This window comes from Gymnogyps californianus, chromosome 8 (genome assembly GCF_018139145.2).
Source record: "Gymnogyps californianus isolate 813 chromosome 8, ASM1813914v2, whole genome shotgun sequence".
NCBI lineage: Eukaryota > Metazoa > Chordata > Aves > Accipitriformes > Cathartidae > Gymnogyps > Gymnogyps californianus.
In genome coordinates this window covers 5,933,864-5,954,493 of record NC_059478.1, presented here as the reverse complement: position 1 = coordinate 5,954,493, position 20,630 = coordinate 5,933,864, and the positions used below count along the sequence as shown (strand labels likewise).

Below are 20,630 nucleotides of genomic sequence, written 5' to 3'. Positions count from 1 at the left end.
AACGCATGACAGCACATTCACTCGTTGCCTCCATGCTGGAGCATGACAGACAGGATACCCGTGTGCTCTACTGTCTGCAAAACTTGTCGCAGAATTCACCCAGTGATGCAGAACTATTCTGTATCACCTAAGCCGTCATTTACGACACAATTAGGTTTTAGGCTTTAGAGATGCCAGAAACACTTACCAAAGATAAAGTCATATTTTACCATGTTTTCACATTAGGGCAAAGAACAAAAAGGAAACCTGAGATGTGGCTCAATCACCACCCCACTAAGTGGGCTTCCCAGCTGCCTAAGGTACAAAGCAGAGACAAGCATTGCTCAAGGACAGGCAAGCTGTATATTCAGTCTCAGCAGTCTACACTGGACATTTTCAAAGACTTGTTAAAGCACTTTAGCTGACATGCCTTGAAGATGCTCTTTTCTTAATCCCAAAAGTGAACCGTAGATAAGGAACTCCATGGCCACTATTACCACTGTCTTCTTGTTCCTCTTCTATAAAGAATGGGATCAGATAACCTAAAACAACCAGGATGCAACCCTCTCCATGGACAGATCTGAAGCTTTATTTAGATGCCAATACTAACTTTTACAGCCTCTAATTTCAGCTGAATCCACTCTCTGATGGATGCCCATAGGAATTACCAGAGACAGAACAACAAGTCATATGAAAGGATGCGGGAATGGAATTTTAAGAGTCTTTCTTCCTCTTAATGTCCTTTCCTTACAAATTTTCCAGTCGTCTTTGAGGCTGACAACAAGTGCAAGGAAGTAAGAATCAATGCATCAAGTACCAGAGGCCTCAGTGACTGCATTTGCAGAAATCTAGCTTGCCTCCTCACCTCTTTCAGTGACAAACAGTTCCTTCCTGATACCAGGAAACTGCAGGCTGCTGCCCACTCACTCTATTCATATTACAGCAATTCTGTTCTAGTACAGCAAATCCTGGACATCTTTAAGACAGAATTACTTGGGGTCCATACAATATCCTTTAGCCTAATTGCTAAACAAAGATAAAGACATTCTGTATGGTCTACGCTTACATGTAAAAAATTTGTTGCAGTAAAGAACTTCTGTAGATATTAGAGATCTTACAGCTTATTTTAGCACTAGAGAGCACGGAACAGTTTTGATACAACTGGCTGTACACACCCAAAACTCCACATGCTGTAACTTTAATACAGAATTCACACATGGATAGATAATCCAACAACCTAAAAATACATTTACAGTATATATTATGTGCAGCACCAGCATTTGATTACTTGGAATCAGCTATTCAATATAATCTTTTCAGGTCAGAAAGAAGACATGTTCCACGACAGCTGTTCTACATATGGCATCAGGACAGGAGCATGGATGAACACACACGCAGCTCCTTCCTTTTGTAGACAGAAGTCCACCAAACACATGATCCAAATGCCTTTTAATTGGACCTCTTCAACGAAACTTTTCAAAAATTTGGATTTCTATAAAGAGCTCATGAATCATTTATATTATGCTTGTCAAAACTAAAAAAATAAATGCTAGTGTAGATTAAAAGTCTTTAGAAATCTGGCATTACTTTCATGGACTGATGCTGAATAGAATATTTGCAAAACAATTTTACTGAAAAGCAGCAGCTCTTCTTTCTAAACTTTTTTTATGAGTGATTCCAGAAAAATTCCTCAGTACCTTGTCAAGCCGTACAAGCAAAAGAAAACTGAAGTCTAATAATTTCCATACCAGCCACTACACTATCAACATACAAAGACACCTACAGGTTTACAATCTCATTGCATTCTCCTCCGGTCTTAAATGTTTTGACCAATGAGAAAAGTTATTTTTAATATGCAAACTCTTAAGCTGCAAAACTAGAGGTTCTCAGAGGATTTTATTTTCCATTCCCTTCCTTTTTATCCATCTGATCTCTTCCCCCTCCCCCAACCCAGTCAGTCAAAAGCAATTCAACCTTACAGCGCTCCACTGTAACCAGCCTAGTAAATCAACAAGCACACTTGGGCATCCTCCCCTAGATCACCCAGGGAAAAGAGCTGCCAATGGTACTACAGTTTTCCAGAGTGAAAAATTAATAAAGACTGGGTCTTGGAGCAGTACATTTGAAAACATAAAGCATGTATTACCGTTTTGGTCTTTTAGCAGCGTAACTGTCAAGCAAATATACAGCATTTTTTTATCATCTTTGCTCATAGTTTTAAGCATGAGGATTCTGTGTTGCTAAATGAGCTCATCACCCAAAAAAGATCTTTTTTTCCTGTGGTGTCATTTTGCAACAGTATCTAATGTTTTTCAAAAGACCATTAAGCAAAGAGGAATGAGTAACAGTTTTCTAAGCTTTTAGCGTTCAACATTCCCTCCTATACCTTCATGTGGAATAAACCCCAAAGGTAATGTTCTGTTAATTTGCCGCTGCAAACTTACCGTCTCCCCTCCCATATCCTATCCAAGTCTTACAATACTGAAGGTAAAAGACTTGTAGAGGAAATAAAATCTAGATTATTTAAAAGGTTTCTTAAATCTTCTGGTCTACCTGTTCTCCCCCTCCTCATGGAATCCAGAGAAGACCTCTAAAAAAGTCCATGTGTACAAATCTCTGGGACACAAATTTCTCCAAGAACTTCAAGACTTGGATAATTCTAATATAAAGCAATAAAGTTCTACAAATTCAGAGATATTAAACCAACCTAATGCCATATAAACTCATCATCACACACAGCTGAAGGCATACCTCTTTACTGAAGGCTACCTACTCCATTTTAAAATAAGTATTCCCAGAGACTTTCCACAGCAGATACCTCCCATCTCCCCTTTAGCTACCTATACGTTCCAACTAAACCACTAACAATTCCCACAGCAGCTTCAGGACCGACAATTTATTAACACCATATTGAACAAAGCAGAATTCAGGCTTCAACATAGTGTATATGGTGCACATACCACTTTAACAGTGTTAAAAATGGCAAAAAAAAAAAAAAAATCTAAATTGTTCCCATGACATATTATAAGTTTCATCAAAACCAAAAGTGGTTTGGTTTTGTCCTTTTAAACAGGAAATTGCATTCAGTCATGCAAACATGTATAAAGAAGTTACAAAATTAAACAAAAATTGTTCTAATGAAGACTTTTTTCCCATCATTTGATCCTTGTCGGTATCGTTTTTCTATTAAAAGTATTTTAATGAGAGGATGGGGAGAAGGATTTTTATTCATTTTAGTGTTCAACAAGTTACTCCTCCTGTGGAGAGAAGTACAGTATATTTAACACTCATTGCTCCAATTTTTTGTTTCCATGACTTTGTAGACTTGTACAAAATGTATTTCTCTGCCTCTTAGAGAAGGTTGTGTGGGTTAATCAATTCAGTTTGTGTCTCACCTGTTAACTGGAGAGCTATATCCCTATACAGCTCCCGACTAATGTGAAATTCTTCCTCATGCCAGATCTTTCCATCTGGAGTGCGAATCTTTGTTTCAGCAGGATTGAAACCTGAAAGTAAACAAGTTTAAAATAACTGTATAAAATGTAAATAAAGCTTTTTCAAGGTGGAAGGGGTGGGAAACTGCCAAGTAAGAAAGGAACCACTTGAATTTTTAATGCTAAATTAGAAGCAAGCAATATACCATTCTGCCACTTGCTCACAGTTGAAAAACAGCTGACTGGGTAAAGAAAAGATAATTAAAATTGTGAAAGGCTTTCTCAATCAATACAATGTTACTAAGCCCTGGGACCATAAAAAAACCGTATTGAAATAAACCCAAACACTAATACAGTGAGCTTCTTTTTTAATAATAATTTGTAAGAACAGACAGGAAGAATTTCAAAAGAATCCACACTTCTGTAAACTGGCAAGAATTTCTTTTCTTTCTTGTCCATATCTGTGATCAAACCATTCCATCCAGTCCCATATTGCCCAAACACAGCCATGAGTCATGTCCATGCTGTGACATGTTGCTCAATGAATTGAACTCCGCTCCTTCACCACATATAACCAACAGGGAGGGATCCTGCATCTCCGTACCTCTGTATGATGGAGCAGCAGGTGCAGCTGCCACTTTCCTGACTTTGGGAGTCACTGCATTCTCCACATTTGTGATCACGACAGGTTGCTCAGCACATCCCGAGCGCTGCCCTCTGCCACCTAGCTCTTCAGAATGCTCCCACTGCTTTCGAATCCGCTCCTTCAGTTTCTCCAACTTAGCATCATGCTGCCGCCGCTTCAAGATTTCCAGCCTGTGAGCACTAGAAGTACTCGTGGCAGAAGGTGAAGACACTTTCAGTTCACTGTCCTGGGATGTGTTACTCTGAGGAGTTTTAGTGCTGCTCACATCTCCTCTGGAGCCACTAGTTTTTTCCTCTTCCAATCTTGGAGGTGTTGCAACCTTAAGAAATGCCTCATTATTCTGCAAGGCATCAATTGCTGGTCGGTCATTCAAATACCTAACAACAGTCTCATCTGCAGCAGAAGAACATGGGCTTTCAAAATCTCTGCTGTGTAGATCCCGCTCATCTCTGTCATGTATCATACGGCCTGTTATTTCAGTCTTCCCTTCTGCTTCGCTGAAGTCCAAACTAGAGAGCAGTTGCTTGGCCTCAAGTTGGCCAGAACTGTGATAAGACAGAGCAGTATATGTATCCCTGATGTAACAGAAGGAAAAAAAAAAAAAAAAAAAAAGCCACCATCAGAAATACAACTGTAGGACCTTCCAACCCAGCAATCAGCATGTTCATTAATTAAAAGAATTACTTCCTATACCTTGTCTGCACTTTAAAGGCAAGTTCTTTTCAAGTTTGATCACCACACATTTAATAATGCAAGTCACACGAAACCAAAAGAGGTTTCTGTTCAAAATTTCACTTTCTGCACTCTCTGTTTGAACAGGACTCTAGATGTATCTAAAGTTGAAGAGCTGAAATTAGGGCATATAGAAAATCAGCAAGCAGTGATGTTGCCCTTCAATTTAGAAAAGCTTTAAATAAAAAACCAAGTGTAAAAATTAAGAGAAGTATAATTAATATATGTTCTCTAAAACAGAGCAATGCACACATGCACAGCTCTTCGACAGCACATTCATTAGCTGAGAAAACAAATAAATCACACCAAAAAACCCTGCCCTGTATTTGAGCATTAAAAAGGCAAGCCCCTGGTGAACTTCAGAGTGAACTGGCTGTATTGCAACAAATGTAAAGCTTACTGAGAGCTTAGAAATTTAACAAACGATTTTTTCACAGAAAAACAGACTCTATATTTGAATAGACTCATGGTACACACGTTGTTAGGACAAAAATGTATTTAATATTTTTACCCACGAGGGGCTGAAGATGTGAAAATCCAGCACCTAAGCCACCTGGCTTGCTTCTTCAGCAAGTATGTTTAAAAAAAAACTCATTTAAGCCAGGTCATAACATTGTACTTGTGAAATTGTCTACCTCTCTTTCTCTAGTAGCACACTCCTTTTATATAGTGTAGTAATCATTACCAATCAACATAAAAGTTGAGTCGTTTAATAGCACAGAATTTCACCAAAAGTGTATATAAATATACACATACACAGATTGTTCTATCCATTATTCTGGTTTTGTTTTCCTATGCACACTTCAAGCATTGACTACAGGCTGTTCTCAGAGAAGGAGTAGTGTGTTAACGTAGCAGCTCTGATGTTAATCCCCAAATTAATCCCCCCGATGCCACACAGTCTTCTTACTGTAAGAAAGCTATTCTTTTCAATTGGATATAATGGCATGAATCTAGCTGCTCTCATTTTCCTCTTTTCCCTGAAGTCTGTTAAATTTACTACATGTTTTTAAAACAAATAACTGATGTAAGTTATTCCAGATAGGGTAGACAACAGAGCTGTTCAATTAACAAAACTGACCCAAGATTACACAACTGATCCAAATCAGCCTCCCATGCAACCAGGAAGGAGAAGAATCTCACAGCTGACACAAGAAATGGAAAAGGAGACCAAAACTTAGATGTTAGGGTAACAATTATTAATAGAGATGTAGTGGAATTAAAAAAAATACCACTGTCCCAACTCCACTCCAATCAGTCAACAGCAATTTGACTTCACTGGGAGAACACTTAGAAAAAAATGCAAAGTATGTGTTAGAATCCAGTAAAAAACTATCACCAACCCAACCAAGCTATTCATCAGGGATGCCTGTGCAAAGAACACACACTGCTTATAAAACACAAGGAATTGAAGAAGTTATGGTAAAAGTCTTCTAGGCTCTGATATTACAGCAAGTTATAACTAGTTGATTTCTGCTGCAGGTTCTCTTTCTTTCTGAAAGCTTTTGAGGTATCTTATATTCACTACAGTACTTAACGTAGGCTAGGAAAAACAGGCTTTCCGTATTTTCCTTCATTCCTCACACCCTACCATGTTCTATGGCCTGCAACATTCTGTGCCACTTTTTCTCCTTGATACAGCTGTTCTTATTTGGGTTTCTCACACAAAAACTGAATGCATCTTTAGTACTAGATGTTCTTGCTCTACACTGTCTTATGGTAATACATTTGGGAACATGTGCTGAAGAACTAATGAAACAAAGATGGAAAAGCATGAGGAAATACTCTTTTTGGTCCTTATTACTGAAACTAAATACCTATCAAACCACTGAGGCCACAGCCACATCAACTTGATGATCTGGTTCCATTTCAACACATTTGACTTTAAACTCATATTCACTAAACAAAAAATAAATTTGTAACATTTTTTAAAAAGGAAGACACTTTTGTCCAACAGCACATGCTGCTCATGTGGGTGGGTGAGGGTAGGAAGCAAATCAATTTTTGAGGAGCTGTCAAAAACATCACTATTAGCTTAATTCTGATCTTAGCATATTTTTCTTTAATAGTCAACTGTCCCAGCACTAACCTGTATGAAGCCAATGGTTCACGAAATTCCACGCGATTGTTTTTTTTCACATTGCTTTCAAGGGTGGTCGCTCGAAGAGGGCTGCGTGAGGACTTTTCCTTGCTTGATTTATTTTGGCTGGAGGACCGGGAAGCTGAAGCAGAAACCAAAGAACCCTCTATGTACCTATCTCTCCAGAAAGAAAAAGCTCTTGGGGCTGAACAATTAAGAACACAGTTTTCCTTGGGTTCGAGCGGCACTCCAAAATAGTATTTAAAGTACTCCCTCTCTTTTTCAACAAGCTGATTTCAACAACTAGGAGCAAGGTGGTAAGTGCTTGAAACAATGATCATGTTTAAAGAGAGATAATGCTGCTTAAACATTAATTATAAGTAATTAAATCTGTAAAAGTTGACTGTGTTGCCACTAGAGGTCGATCTGTCTGTTTGTCTCCAGTGGCACACTACCAGACTGTTCTAAATAGTTAGTATTTAAAACGAGGGCTTATTTCTTAAAAGCAAATGCTCTCCTTGAATGACATAAAGGAAGCATCAGATTTAACATTCTATCAGGGTGTAACAGTTGACAAACATTAAAAAATATAAACAGCTAGTCCAGTGTAAACATAGCCGTATACAATTGTTATCCAAAACCCCCACAAAAACATGGTATCAGAATGGGATAAGCACTGCTCACTCACAGCGTGGGGCAAGTCCTGTCACTCCCTCTAACCAAGTGGCTACGATAGCACACTTTCCTTCCTAAGCTAAGGGAAGCAAACATTAGTTTCTCCTGGGCAATAAGAGTTTCATGAATAAAGATCATTAGCAGGAGGCAACTTGGGGGCAGGGAGGAGAAATAAAGTTTTCCCAGAGTGCAGTGGCTTTACCCTGCCTTACACGCTATGTCCTCAATAATACATACCCTTTCTGCTTATTTTCCTGCTAGCACTAGCAGAGGGCTTCTTGGCATCCATGACAGAATCAAATATAGCCGTGCTGGTGGGAGCTATTTCCAATTTGTTCTCTATATGACGTAACTAGAATGTGAAGATAATGCAAATTAGAATATTGTTTTCAATTTTTAAGCTACAGGTTTTTTCCCCTAACGTGACAAATTCTTCCTCATTTTCATAAAGAATAAAGCTGCAGGCAAAAGCAACTTCACAAGGCTGATGTTGCAAAACTGCATAGCCTTATGGCCAGAAACTACGTCAGATTATTAGTTTTATTTAAAAAGATTATCTAAATTAGGTTTTGTTGCATAGTTTTGTTTCCATAAGCAGGCTGTTGTGAGAAAATTAATAATAACATGCCATTCAGAGTCTTAACGCTTGGCCTGAATGAAGTATTAATTCCACTTGGAATAAATTCTGTAATACTCTTTTCAAAATGGAGCATGACACAAGATTCCACATGTAAAACCCCACACTGACGCTCAGCTTTTTTAAAAGAGGGGGACAAGAAGGACCTGGGAAAGAGCTGAATTCCCTGAAAAAAAGCTGTTTGGCTTCACTGAAGCCAGGTTTTAGAAACTAGTGTGATATCTTAAGCACCTAAGTTAAGTCCCCATAGAAAGACAGCAATTCCAATGCTCAAAGATGAAAAATTATGAAATACACTGGTGTTGTCCCAGTTTCTCACTGGTTTGGGTAAGCAGGGGAGAACTATTTTTTCAAGTTTTCAGAAAAATGAGAAGTCACCACTTTCTTAAATAGAAAGGTAATATTACACTCAAGACTTAGCACATATTACTATACTCAAGACTAAGCTTGCTGTGGCAAAAAATTCCTCTACCGTGTGTGGAAAACTTTTTCCAAGATACAACCATGTTCAACATGCATGTACTCCAACTGCTTGCCCTATTTTCAACTTGCTTAACAGACAATCACTGAGCAAAATAATACTTTGATTAAAGCTTTTGTAGCCATTAACTGATTTGAAAAGGAGTAAAAAAAAAAACCCACAGAAGAAAAAAAAAAAAAGATCAGTACTTACCGCAGCCTTAGTCTGAGAAAAAGCCCATGCTGCAGTTAGATCTTACAGGGCAGAAACAAAGAAATAAATTTATCATCAGTACATGGAAAACAATGAAATAAAACGTTGCTTCAAAACAATTTTTATGGGCTCACGAATCAAGTTCTTTTAATGACTCAATTCCAGCCTGTAAGTCTCCTCTATGAGCGGCTGTTATCAGTCAACACTCATCTTAACAGAGCAATAAAGTATTTAATGTAAAATTTAATGAGATCACCAAGTTAGGTTGAATGCATTATTACACTTGAAATCAAATCTACCACACATTATAGAAGAAATTTAGAAGATAAAATAAAGCTGGTTATCTACCCCAACACAAATATCTTACATTTCTCCATTATACTATAGTTTAATTACTTTTTTCCCCCTTCTATTTTCTTCTTCAGTAAACTAAGCGTGAATACATGATCACTGAAAGACTCTACTCAAAAATCAAGCTTTGAACACGTGAATTTTGAATAGTAATCTTTTTGAACTCTACACCCTACAAACAAAATAGAAGCAATGTTTGCGAAGAACAAGCAGGAGGCACTTATCAACTTCAGCCTTTTAATCTAAACAGACAGCACGTGCTCTATGCGCGATCCAGTTCAGTAGAATGCAGTAGTATTTTCCTCTAAAAATATTTACTTCCTCAGTTCCCCTCTTCTTTTGGTTTCTAATGGTTTTCTTCTAATCTAATGGTTTAAATAACACAACAAAAAGCTGCCAATTTCATTTCAGGCAAGACGCAAGAAAACAAAGGTTTAAGGATTGAGGAAGTAGCATAGAAACAGCTTCGCTTTGACTTCAAGAGATGGTGCTTCATGTCTACAGAACACTTCAGTTTCACAAGGTACATAATTTTAAAAGAAACTGAACATATCGCAGGAAACAATCAGCAATAATGTCCTCTTACAGATAAAATAATAATCTGTCTCGCTTTCAGAATAACTTCTGGAGTTCAGTTTTGTCATAGTGGAGATCATAAGACTGATCTTGCACTGGTCTTCAAGGCCAGGTTGGATGGGGCTTTGAGCAACCTGGTCTAGCGGAAGGTGTCCCTGCCCATGGCAGGGGGGTTGGAACTAGATGATCTTTAAGGTCCCTTCCAACCCAAACCATTCTATGAACCACAGACTTAACATGCAACTCAGCTGCTCTACAGACTAGAGCTTTCTTCCTCTCAGGGATGTACTGTAACTTACATTTTTTGCCCGCCTCCCCAATTGCAGAGTAATCATGACAGTAAAAAGCTAACAGGATTTCTCCAGTTCAGGGAGACAAAAGTGCTGCAAGTTATCTTAGTGGCGACGTACTGATGCTATTCAAGTGTCTTTAGCTCTTCACCACTTTGGAACTAAGCAAGAGTCAGGAGTAACTGTCTCTCAGGCTCTTCACTTCTTTCAAGAGCCTACAGTTCCCAATTTCTGTTCCTGCACTGCTGCTCCTCTCCAGCACTCAAAAAAACCTGACCCTGTGCCATCTTGGCAACCATATCATAGGCTGGCAATTCCTAATGCAGATCAGCAAATACTCTGCAGATCAGAGTCTGAAACTGCTATCTCTGCAAAAAGGAAGCCATATAACACATGGTCTTAACTTCCAAATTGAGGCAGGAGAATGCTTTCTATAAAAACTCCCCAAAGTTTCAAGCAACTCATGATAAAACATCTTCCAAAACAAGGCAATAAAACAGAGAAAATCCATACCTCTGGTAGAATCCTTGTTTTGGTTATGCCTCGGATTTTGTAGCGGCACTTCATTTGACTTGTTGCTCCACATCATGTCAATTTATCTACAAAAAAATAGTCATGTAAGAATCAAAGAGGTATAAAGTAAGAACAAATGTATCTTATGCTAAAGAGAACATAACCTTGATCACTATGATGAACGTTCACCTCATATGATGATTTCAAACTCGCATCATGAACAAGATCAAAAAATCAGCACCAAATCACAAATGTGTTTACAGCTTGCAGTTTTTCAGAAACCATGTAATTCTGTCAATAAAGAGGGTTTTGCTTTTGTTCTTATTTGTTACAAAGAAGAGTGAACTTGATAAAAGGAAACCCAGAGGTCACGCAATTTAGATCATAGTAATAAGTATTCCAGCAAGTCTGAAGATGACCACGCTGAAATACTGCACATGAAGGGGTAACAGGCAGCACTACATGGCTTGAACCTGTAAATGTTTGGTGAAAATACCCAACTCCACCAATGACAGATGAATGTGTCGCCTATCTCTGTTAAAGGAAAAGGCAGAACAGAACTGTGCAGCAGGACACTACACCAGGGAAGAAGACGGGACTGGAGCTGCCGTTGTTTTCCTGTGAACTTCAAAGGCAAGACTCACAGTGAATCTAAAAAAGTGTGAACTCTGAGTAACAAACCAGGCAGCCACTATCACCAAAGGAGTTTTTAATAGGAGAAAAAAGGCTACTCAATCAGGAAAGATAATTTTTAAAAGAAAAGGCAGGTAATTTATGCAAATAGTATTTCTCATTACTTTTATTGCAAAAGATGGGCTGTCAAACGTAAAGTTGTAACAGACTTTAAAGAAGTGCCATATAAGAAAAAAAGTAAGTTTAAGAGATCTAAGAGGAGCTCATACAGCCAACAAGAACTCTGATTAGTCAATACTGCTGCTACCCTGTCACCAAGGACCTCTTATCTGGTGGCACGTGCTTACTGAGCTGTCTTCACAACAGACTGAGGACATTTCTGTTATGGAAAGAAAAAATAAGGTGACCACAGAATTCATACAGGAAGTTCTGGACCTCTGAAAGAGTCATAAAGGCACAGTTTCCTCTCTCTTCTGTCATGCACTCCCAGACATAATTTTTCTTATTTTCTCAATTTGTGGAAATTTCTTTTGCTTTCACTTCCCTGCACAGTGCGCCACCTAAAAGGGCATTCAAATATAAAGGTCATTCTTCTGATAGAAGGTGACCAAACATCCCACAAAATTAATACTGTGCACTACTTACTGAAACAGATCATTGCCTGTATTTTGTGACAAGGATTTTTATCATATATGGTTTTAAGGACACTCACAGTGACCAACAGTGAAGTCTGGTCCTCACATTCAGTCATACAGCTTGTATTTATGGCACTAAGTTATCCCACAAAACTGTTCTTATGTCCCAGGAAAGACTATCAATAATAAGAACACAGGTCTTCAGAAGACCTTTAGTTCTGACTTTCTTGAAAGAATCCAAATAAATGTTTGAAAGAGTGTGGAAAAGATATGTGAGCTTGTATATGTAGGTACAGAAAAACACATATACACACACTATCGGTGAAGTCCACAATAACACAGAAATTCTAGAAAGAAGTGGGAGGTGTTTTGTTTCTTAAGTATCTAGTTATGGGCAGCGAGCCAAGTGAAGTTAGAAAATTCTGCTTCTAGGACAGGTGCTGCAGAGCTCATTCATGCAGAACCGCAGCTTTGTGCCTCACATCATTCATGCTGTAAATCATAACACTGCCCTGCCCTAGAAATCATCTAATTGATCTTCTCCATCACTGGAGCAAAGAGCTGTTGTGCTAGAAATGTAGAAAACAAATATTAATAAAAATGGGGGAATATTCCATAAAGAACCAATTTTGAGAGCAGCTGAAAATGTCGTATCATACCATTATCAGTTTCTTGCTCAAACACAAACATAACAAAACCTACTCAATATGTAAATTTAGCATAAGAGAACTTCTGGACAAGCAACCATTTCTTAAGGGATTAAGTATCCCTCTTCATGTAATTGCTTAGGATTTATTCTTATCATTGGGATTACTAGTATAGATAGGAGAACTTAGTCAGGGACTAGAATTGTTCTTGTTATTATACACACACAAATCTATATAGTTTATTTTATGATGCCCTATGAATGTAGTACTGTAATATACTCTACGTATTCCCTAACTCTCTACGAAAAGTACCAGATTAATTAAGTCTGAAATTGCTCGTTATACCTTTCATCCTGACACTCAAGTAAAAGCTGTCAGTCCTTTACCTGAGCTGAACAGAACACAAGTCAGACAAACAGTGAACACGCTTCTGAGAACACCTTACTTCTAATAACTCACAGATGTGTGCTGATGATCACCAATGGTCAATAATTCTGTCTCAATGCCTTGGTTCAAAAGTATATGACGCCCCTCTACAAAAGGCCACTCAGCCTCTCCTCCTTTCTGTACCAGCTGGGAAGCAATCACAAAGCGTCCTGCTGTATTTCTCCTAACGAATACCTGCAGTGCCAGCTCCAAGTGTACAATATGACTCTTACTGGCTTCAGTGCAGCCAGCTGAGATTCACCGAGCAGTTCGGCTTAACTCAGGTTGCTGCTATTTGAAAAAAAAGACATGCAAGAACTGAGCATTCTGGAGCTGTCTACAGTTTCAGGAAGGCAACACTGCAGTAGTTTTCAGTCACAACGTAACCTTCGTAACTATAAGGGTTTGGGTTTTAGATGTCCCCCTCCCCCTCCTTTGGAAGGGTGGGAGAAATTTATCAGCTTTTCAAAACCTACCTACAAACGATGTTGATTCCCACCAGCCTTTGAATTCCTACAGATTACTAAAATAACTTCTTTCTATTGCTATAGCTTACCTGAATAAGCAGCACCCTACAAAAAAAAAGTACTTGTATAATTCAATACCCTGTCTCTGCAAGAAGTTAAACCAGCCAGAGAAAACACTTTAATGTTATCAAGAGCACAGCTAGGGAGTGGGGGAGAAAAAAGAAATAAATCAAGACACAGTTCTCATGTCTATTTATAGGACTTGCATGCAGGGTAGTGGACCAGTTAAACACTAAAATACCCTGAAATTAATATTGATCAGAGAATACTACTAAACTAAAAAAAAATCATGCAAAGGAAGTTTAAATTATTTTTAAAATACATTTTACATCAATACAAAAGTTGTCTCAATGTCCCATGAACAACTTTAAGAAGAAACACATTCTGAAATGACTGCTTCAAAAATATTTTTTTTGCTAAACTAAATGATCCATCACTATTTAATATAGAGCTTAAACAAAGAGATTGAGCTCAACAGATGAAATGCTAAAGAACTTCTGAGGAGACAGCAGTGATGGCAAAAGGTTATCTGCAGGTTGGATAAGGCTGTGAGGATCTTAAAAGTTTGTTGAATAAAGGTGGAAGACTGCAGAACCAGCAGAACTGATCTCCTGGTTATTTGATTGCTCACTGGTAGACACAGACATCCTACACAGGTTCATTCAAGGCTGGTTTGCCAAGCCTCGTCTTGGGTGAATGGTTAAGATACAAACACCATTGTGTTCTGACATTTCAATCCCATGTCAAGTGCTCATCTCATTCTTTACTCGTTTGTACAAGACAAAAAAAAGTACACGAGAGAAGGCACAGCAGAACTGCTGCAGATAAGGACCTAAGAGGAAACTAGCAAGGAAAGGATACACTCCAAACTCCTGGAAGAAACTGGGGGGGGGGGGGGGGGGAGACAGACACAGGACACGACAACCACTCTCTTCTACAAACACCGTTCCTATGGGAAGACACTGAAGAGAACTGACAGATCAGAAAGCGCATGAGAAGACATCAGAAAGGATGAAATGGAAACGAAGAGAAAACCACTGCCAAATAAAAAAGATGAGAAACCAGCACTACATTTACTACCAAACATACCAAGGATGGCATTGAAAGGTACAACAGATAACAAAATAACAAGTCAACATAGTAAGAGGACAGCATTTCAAAAGGAATGGGAGAAATGAAAGTAGAATATGCTTAGCAAAGGTACACAAAAATGTCAAGAGATGAAAAACAGGGCTGCGAAAAGAGAAAGAAAAGTGGTGAGAGAAGCGGGATGTAAAAAGGAAGAGAATGGAGAAAGACAGGAAGGAGAGACAAATTCAATGAACTTTTGAAGAATCAGCACAGAGAGCAGCAAAAAGAAAGAAAAGAAATTGGTATATTGGTCCAATTGTACAGTTTTTCAAGCACCCTCAGTATGATTTTTTTTGTTCCTTAGTAGCACAACCTCAATAAGAAAAGGAAAGAGGAAACTCAGAAGTCATGGCATTGAAACAAGGAAATGGGAGAGGAAACTGAATCATACACATTCAGAGAAGGCAGAGAACGTCAGCAAGAGATCACCCACTGTTATTTTCACTAACATTTAGTGGTTATGCAAAAAAAGCCCCGTATGCATACAGAACAGTATTCCTCAAGACTCTGTTTCTTATAAAAACACAAGGGATACCGAATGAAAGGGATACCACAAAAGAAAAGATGAAGCTTTGCTAAGAGTAGGGAAAGAAACAAATTATTAATATTGACTTCTATGGGATATTCTTAAATGTTTAATCCCCAAAGTGGCAGGTTTTGCTACAAACTGGGTACACAGTGCATGAGGCCAGCAATTCACACAATTTAAGCTACAATAAGGTAGCAGTGCCAATAAAAGAAGCCGTCTTGTCTTTATGCCCTGGTCTCTCTTGCCTTATTCAGGTAGAAAGTCAATGGGATTGTGTGGTAAAGCGAAGTAGACTGGGAATCTGGTAAGGTCTGAAAGTAGATTTTTTGTTCTTTTTGCTTTATTACTTTTAGCTATGTCGTACCATAAGCTACAACCTCCATGCAAGCAGAATGAGAAGGAATGGAAACACTGAGGAACAGCCGATCAGTCCCAGTCCTGCACTAGCTGCTGTCGCATATCACAATCTAGAGTCGTTCCCCAAGAGCAAATGCTTGAAGCTGCTGTTGCCTTTACCTCGAGGAGAGTGAGTGGGACTGGGGAAAACGAGGACCATTCCCATCACCTTCTTGTTACCAGTGGAGATACCACCAGAGCTCAAGGGCACCACAGGAGTCCATACACCCTGCTCCAGTCTGTCCCACTGCACCCACGCCTCGCACAGCGCAGACAACTTGTCCATGGGAGAAATGGGCGCACAGACAAATAAAAAGTTTTTAGGGATGTTTTTTCCTGTTTACAAAAATATTTTAAGTTTCCATGTACAAATAATTGAAAGTTGACTTCTGAAGCCTAAAGACCCTCTGGAGCTCCCGTCTGTGCAGCTACAGTCCTGCATTACTGGCAATAACAGACATACACAGGTGGACAGACACAATCAGACCCAGTCAAGCAAACTATTTTTCTGAGCCAGCCCACTGAAAGTGATGGAATTTCTATTTAAAGATGCCAGAAACACTTTCCATGTCTCCTCAAGTACCACAGAATACAATTTATGATGATATGCTTGAGTCTGGAATACAAATACCTTTACCTAATCTTTTTTTCTGGAATACGAGCTTTTACCATATTGCATTATCCCATTTAAATGGGAGCTAAAAATATCCATAATATATTGTTCTAAGACTTTTTTTGGTTATGTTTATGGGCTTTAAAAATGTTTTTTGGATACAAGAGTAACATACTTTGGGGGGGGGCTCAACATATTTTGAGAAAACTTTGACTCTCAAAGCAATTAGATGCAGGTGATTTACTGACCTTCCTCAGGACTGAGGACAAGTTCCAGCACAACATACAAACGCATGATGTATTTGTCAAAAAAGCGCCACGTCTCCAGAATCTATAGCCGACACTGCAGAATCATACAGGTCCTCCCCCCACCTTCTTTCAATGCTCATTTATATAATAAGCCTTCAAATGCAATGTATTTCAGGGACAAAGGTGCTGAGAGGAAGCTAATATTCAAAATCCAAGTACAACTCCAACCGCACAATGCTTCACGGACACAAACTTCATCTTAACACTTCTCCACCACATTATCTCGAGTCTGTAATCTCTGCTTTGCTCCTCCAAAATTATTTCTGCTACAAAGTTGGGGATTTTTCTTCTCATGATTTCTAAGTGGTGCTGAGCTAAAGAGTCAATGGGTTCAAACTATTCAGAGTGCCTTTATGGGTAGTTTTGCTGGTATTTAATCTGACCGGCTGCTAATACTATTTGACTTAGAAATACTCTACCGGTCCAGATTGCACTGCACCCCAAGAGCGAGGCTGTATGTAATGACAATGGATGCAATTATGTAAAGCTGATGCAAGAAAAAGCTGGAAGTAACAAACACCAACAACGCCAAGGAGTCTGTGAATGTTAGCTGCTCTGAATGAGTAAAATTTTAGATAATATTCAGTATTTTGTCTTGTAATGCAAACAGTAAGTATACCAAAAGAACTCACATTCCAATCATCATGACTTTAGAAAACAATAATTAAACCAAAAAAGCTTCAAAAGTAAAAGAAATATACCAATAGCATTTGATCTGTCTTAATCTAGAAAAACATAAAAAAAGCTTTTAGGGATATTAAGGTAGTACAAAAAGAATGAGCAATCAAGATACACCACACACTTGCAGACAGAAAAGCAGTAAAGAATTTCAAAGCACATGTCACTACCTCTAACTGTTAAGGAAGATAAATGCCATCAACAGCCATACATCCATCAAATGTCAGAAAATATAGTAGAAAAATACAAATATGTTTCATGAGCTCTACGATTAAATCACTGGCATCAGTCAGCCACTAAATTTGCATCCAAACTATAGTGAAGATTTTTCTATAAATGAAACATTACTGAATATGATTCTCTCCAGCTGTACACTGAGGATGGACATTTACAACGCCCTTCTGCTATGAGAAGACATGGCAACTTGCAAAAGCATCTCTGCTTCATCACAAGTGATATAAAAGTGATGAAAAAAACCCCTGGCACTAAAAAATGGATTAGCGGTTTTACTGAAAGTAAAATGCATTGAATCTCTTACTCTGCTGCATCACATGCTAGGAGGTACTCTGAGGAAATCTATTGAAGCGAATGTTGTGACAGCTAGCATAACTTGATTCATTGTTCACGAAGAAAGAGTACAAAGGCACAGAGAATGCATCTATTTATTAAGGAGATGCACATGAGGGTTTGCCTATCCATTCAGAAGTTCTGTATTTTCTTTGACTTCAAAGATCTTCGCATTTATGACAAAAGAAAATAAGCAACATACCCTAGTTTCAAGAACAAATAAAATACTCCTGCATTTGTTTCCTTGGCCTTCAAAACAAAGGTTCACTCGTTCCATCTCCAGTTACTAGAAACTGCACATTAGACTATTTCAATTCTTGCAGCCCATAATGAATCCATTCAGCAGAACATGCTCAAATTCTTCAACAAGTCCTGTCTCATCTCACAAGGAAAACTCCACTGTGAGGGAGTCTTCTTAAAACTTACAGGCAATCCTCTCAGCCAAGTACAAGAACCAGACTTGCCAATTTTCAGTTTAAGACAACAGCTTTCAACTGCTCAACAATATCAAGGACACACGAGCAGCACAGCAACTTCATCTGCAGCTGTGTCAACTGCAGACTGATTGCTGTTTTCTTTCAAAGCGGAATAAAGTGCATGAAAACTTCAAGGAAAATGTTCCAAATGTCACTTTCTCAAGTTTGATGCCTTTGCTCTGAAATTGCATTCAGAAGCAGCATCTGAAAAATGTCTCAATAACAACATGAGACATAAAAAAAAACAACCCCAAAACCCCATGACAAGCTAAACAGTGACCACCAGCTCTGTCTCTGACCTGGCATTACAAAGACTGATACCAGGACTCTGCTGAGAATACTTTTTCTTGAACTAGCTAAAAACAGCAATAAAATATTTTATCATATTTAAATAATTCCATCCCATTAAATGCTTTAGGTGCCTAAACCCTAAATCCAGACTTTTCTGTTTCAGTGTGACAATTCCACTTGATGTATTTGCTATTAGCAAATATAACACATCATGTTAATATGACTGGAAAATATCAGAGAAAAACGTAACTGTTTTTTAAACTTTTACACTCTTTTGCCACAGATCGGACTTAGCGTGAAATTCTGCCCTCAGTGAAGAGTGTTCTCATGAAGTTAAAACACAGCCAGAATTTCTGTTAGCATTCAGGAAGTTTCAACTGACCTAGTATAATTGATTAGTTAATTTATTTGCTCTATTCTTTCACCAGTATATTGACAAAGGTTTCAGACTTACGCATACAAGTAATTTTATTCTCAGTCGAGTAGTCCATTAAAGTCTATTATATCATTAGCACAATGACACGCATGTATCTTCCAAGCACTTTACATCTGTGGATAAATTTTACACTCAGACATTCTGATCCAGCCACATGCCTAATATATTAACTGTACTGGGAAACTTTTCTCTCTGCACTCAACTACCAAAACCCTTCTGTTATCACTATTATACCACTATAGCTGTTCTCATATTAACACAGCTCATATTGGTTTGAATAGCATGAATTATATTAGTTTAAGTACATCAGTAGCACAGTTCAAACAGTGCTGCTGTACTGATAAAAAAAGTCAAACGCCTGACGTAAATTTCTAAGGCAGAGTTGAGCGATTTAGCAACTCGACAGTGATGAAGGAATGCTTGTATTCCTCCCTACCTTCCCTAGCAATCTTGCCACTCCTCTGTGATAGATGTAGTGCTCATCTGCCTGCATCACAAGCCAGTTCAACTCACTAACCCAGCAGAAAGTTACTCACTTTTTTTGTTGGGTTAGTTTTCTACCAGTTTATCAAACTGAATCAGGTTGCTGCACAGTCAGTGCCAGAACTGGTCAAAGTGGGGGAAGAGAAGCAGCAAAAGAACATCATGCTCACTCACCTTACATTGTGCAGCTTCACCTAACTGCCATAGATAGAGCAATATAAAATAGATCTTGTGATATGTGCACTAACACTCCTGATTTCAAACACATGCCTAACTTTAAAGATGTTAATAGGACTACAGCCTCATCTGGGCACACTAAAGTCAATGAGACTAATCACATTAATGACTTTATCCACAGGTGTGTTTGATACAACATAACTTTCTTAGCAGAAACCAGCAGTATCTCTGGTAGAGGGGTGCAAGGAGATGCAGAGAGTTCATTATACCCGAGTCAACAAAACCTTTAGAGTAGATGAAGCAATTCCAAGATCAGATTCTTACCCATTTAAGGGATGCTTTTACTATGGTGGCACAAATTGCTGATAAAGTTATTTCAAGACATGAAAGACACCGTCCACATTGGGACTGTTATATCTGTAAAGTCTTCCCAGTGTTACAGTGGCAGACTTCAGCTCTGCACCAAAGCTTAGTCAGCTTAGTAAAACAAATCCATGCAAACAAAATGTTTTACAGTTTTAAAATCACGTCCTTTCAGTTACCACCACACCTAGCCGAGGGAGTCTACCCGCAGATCTACATCAATCAGCGATATAATTTCCGCCATACCCTGGCCCCTTGCAGAAATGTGTCATTACTACATAAATTAAGTTGCTCTGTTTAGTGGATGCAGCATACCTTTGTTTAAGGTAGCGTCACTCACAGAAACTGAAGCCTTCAACAGTTTACAGTGTTCGTGTGGCCACACCCTCAGTCGCATTTAATTATCTAAAGCATTACCTAATGAAACTGTTGTAGCAACCAGAACTACATGAAAGAGCAAGCAGTTCACATAACTTAGTCTGTCCATGCAGACAGTCCGACAGAATGTTTTGAGCTCACATGCGAAACAACGAACAAGCACCTGACCATCTACAGCTCCACACGCATTTGTCCCGTAAGTACTACGCTTTTGGTCACCATAGACTCTTGAATGAGTTTTCAAGCCTGTATGCTCTGCAGCCCTATGAAATAGTTTAAGGCAACAAAAATACAGAACTGACCAGTCAAGTTGTAAATTTTCAATTGCAAGACATTGGAGCGTTCATCTA

The 20,630-nt window shown here is 38.5% G+C and overlaps 1 protein-coding gene across 1 annotated transcript in view; it reads right to left on the bottom strand.

Annotated features, from left to right (window-relative positions):
* CEP350 (centrosomal protein 350) overlaps nt 1-20,630 on the bottom strand; it is a 64,636-nt gene that overhangs the window by 42,986 nt on the left and 1,020 nt on the right. The window contains exons 2-7 of the mRNA XM_050901449.1: nt 10,587-10,672; nt 8,857-8,897; nt 7,784-7,898; nt 6,881-7,013; nt 4,018-4,634; nt 3,375-3,485 (exon numbers count right to left, since the gene is read on the bottom strand). Coding sequence (XP_050757406.1) covers nt 3,375-3,485; nt 4,018-4,634; nt 6,881-7,013; nt 7,784-7,898; nt 8,857-8,897; nt 10,587-10,662 — 1,093 coding nt within the window. The 5' untranslated portion in view covers nt 10,663-10,672. The remainder of the gene's footprint in view (nt 1-3,374; nt 3,486-4,017; nt 4,635-6,880; nt 7,014-7,783; nt 7,899-8,856; nt 8,898-10,586; nt 10,673-20,630) is intronic.